This window comes from Pteropus vampyrus, unplaced genomic scaffold, assembly GCF_000151845.1.
Source record: "Pteropus vampyrus isolate Shadow unplaced genomic scaffold, Pvam_2.0 Scaffold371, whole genome shotgun sequence".
In the NCBI taxonomy this organism is placed as follows: domain Eukaryota; kingdom Metazoa; phylum Chordata; class Mammalia; order Chiroptera; family Pteropodidae; genus Pteropus; species Pteropus vampyrus.
Window position 1 is genome coordinate 279,286 of NW_011889152.1, and position 2,627 is coordinate 281,912.

Consider the following 2,627-nt stretch of genomic DNA (forward strand, 5'->3'; position numbering starts at 1 on the left):
CTTGCTCATCTTGTTGGAGGTCATTTGCTCCTGCAGCTTCTCCAGGATGGAGGTGTCCAGCTTCCTCCTCACGTCCATCTCCTGCCGGATGTCCTGGTGGAGGGTCTGCAAATCTCCCATGGTCGTCTTGTACTCCTGGAAAGGGAGTCACATGGCGGGTGCTGTCATGGGGGGCCGTGGAGGCATGGTACTGGGGCACATGGCTGTCCCACGTGGGCCTGCTGGGGGGGTGGCCGTCCCACGTGGGCCTGCTGGGGCGGGACACGACTGTCCCATGTGGGCCTGCTGGGGTGGGGCACAGCTGTCCCATGTGGGCCTGCTGGGGGTGGTGGCCGTACCACGTGGGCTTGCTGGGGGGTGGGGCACGGCTGTACCACAGGGGCCTGCTGAGGGGGTGGCCGTCCCACGTGGGCCTGCTGGGGCGGGGCACGGCCGTACCACGTGGGCCTTGCCCAGCGCGTCCTCCGTGTCCTGCAGGGCGAGCTGGTAGGTGCTGAACTCATTCTGCAGCGCCTCCTGCTTGGTCAGGCAGTTCGTGGTCAGCTTCTGCAGCAGGCTGGCTTCCGTCTCCACGCGGTTCAGGATGCTCGCCAGCTTCTCATTCTTTTCCTCCTCCTTCATGATGGATTTCTTATAGGCTTCGATCTCGCCATCGATGGACTTGAGCTGGTGCTGGCACTCACTGCCGAAATCGAGAGAGAAGAGCCGGGCCGTCGGAACCCGCCGGCAGCCGCTCGCCCCGTGGACAGACACCAGCGAGGACCCCGACTCCTGTTTAGGAGTCTCGACTGCTGTTCTCAGACATAGTGATAGAACCAGCCAGGCAAGTCCAAGTCCAAGACTCTTAAGATTATAATGAAAGAAGGAGGAAGGGGAAGGAAGGGAGTCGGTCGCCCCACCTTCCTAGAAAGAGGTTATTATCCCAGTTTTAACGGTGTGATCGCAGAAGCCGACGGCATTGGCGACGCTTGCCCCACGGGGCCACAGTAAGTGGTGTGGCCGGGGGGAACCCTCGGTGGCTGTCACTTCACACTCCATTGTTTTCCCCTCAGCATCCTGGCCACAGAAATACCTATAAGTAACATCAAGTTAAAAAACATAGGTACTAGATAATGGGATTTGGTTTGTACGTGAGATTTTCCTCGTCATTCTGAGCTGTCCCGCTGAACTTTAAACAAACCTTTCTCCGCTTGCAATATCTAATCCCAAGAGCCCCTTCTTCTCGAACTAGAAAAAGATTTTCCATACTTTCCTCCCCTCTATTCCCAGGCCTTCAATTCTTTTCCCGAAGCGACTCGGGATAATAATCTCTTACCTGTCTCTCCAGACATACTCCGTGGATCTGTAAACATTACGTCTTTCTCTCCATTTAAAAAATTACAACTGGTAGCGCGCTATATCCTATCCTGGACCTTACGTTTTTTCTGGCGCTATATCTTAGAGCTAGTCGGTATCGGTGTACCTAGAAATCTCAGTTCTCTTCAATGACCGGATAGTATTCTACGTGAGGAACGTGCCGTAATCTAATCGCCCTCATTCATACACAGTGAGGCTCTTTCCAGCTTTCCATCTTTTTCTGGCTTCGCCAATGTAGCAATAAACATCCATCCACATAGCAAAGATGGTGGAGAGACGTGATGAGCGCATGCGGGAGAAGCTCCTTCCGAAATGACCTACAGACCGGTGCAATTCCAGTCGCGATTCTAAGAGGCAGTTTTTCCTCCAGGAATTGACAAGCTTTTGCCAAAATTTATGGGGAAAGCTGAAGGACCCAGAACAGCTCAAATAATTTTGTACGAGAAGAATAAAGACACCCACTCTCTGATTTCAAAGCTGTAGTTATCGAGACGACAAGGTGCTGGCGGAGGAAAAGACGAATAGATCAACGGGGCAGGATCGTGCGCACACGCGCGCGTGCACGCACACACGCACACACATGACCGATCTGTGACAACCGTGCCACAGTGTTTCAAGGAAGAAAGGATAGTTTATTCGCCGCTGGTGCTAAGACAACTAGAGATAGACCAAAAAAAAAAAGACTGAACCTCGCACCACAACGAAATTAACTTGAAATAGATCGTACACTTAAACGGAAGAGCTAAAATTAGACAACGTTAGCGGAAAACGGAAGAGAAAATCTTTCCGACCCTGGGTCAAAGATTTCCTGAAGGGGACGTGAAGAGCGGGAAGCATGAAATTAAAAAATTAATAAGTTGGACGTCATCAAAATTCCAAACTTCTGCTCTTCAAGAGACACCGTTGAGAGAACGGAAAGACAAGCCGGGTTGGGAGGAAAATATTTTCAAAACACGCACGTGATGAAGGGCCTGTATCTGGAATGTATGAGGACGCTTATGACTCAGCAGTAAGATAAAGCGCTCTATTTCAAAACGAGCAAAGGGCTTTACTGAGGAAGATATGTGGATGGCAAACCAGCACGGGAAAATAGTGCTCAGCATCATTAGTCATTAGGGAAATGCAAATTAAAGCCTCAGAGAGACACTGCGACACACCTCCTAACGGCCGAAACTAAGATGACGCCGGCAGTGACGGGGACTCGTGGAACCGCTGGCAGGGATGCAGAATGGGACAAGCCACTCTGGCAAACACGGGGACAGTTCGTTACA

The 2,627-nt window shown here is 51.8% G+C and overlaps 1 protein-coding gene across 1 annotated transcript in view; it reads right to left on the reverse strand.

Moving 5' to 3' along the window:
- Positions 1-2,627, reverse strand: part of CCDC40 (coiled-coil domain containing 40) — a 37,080-nt gene that overhangs the window by 15,045 nt on the left and 19,408 nt on the right. Inside the window, exons 11-12 of the mRNA XM_023523016.1 lie at positions 439-682; positions 6-135 (exon numbers count right to left, since the gene is read on the reverse strand). Of these exons, the coding sequence (XP_023378784.1) occupies positions 6-135; positions 439-682 (374 nt within the window). The remainder of the gene's footprint in view (positions 1-5; positions 136-438; positions 683-2,627) is intronic.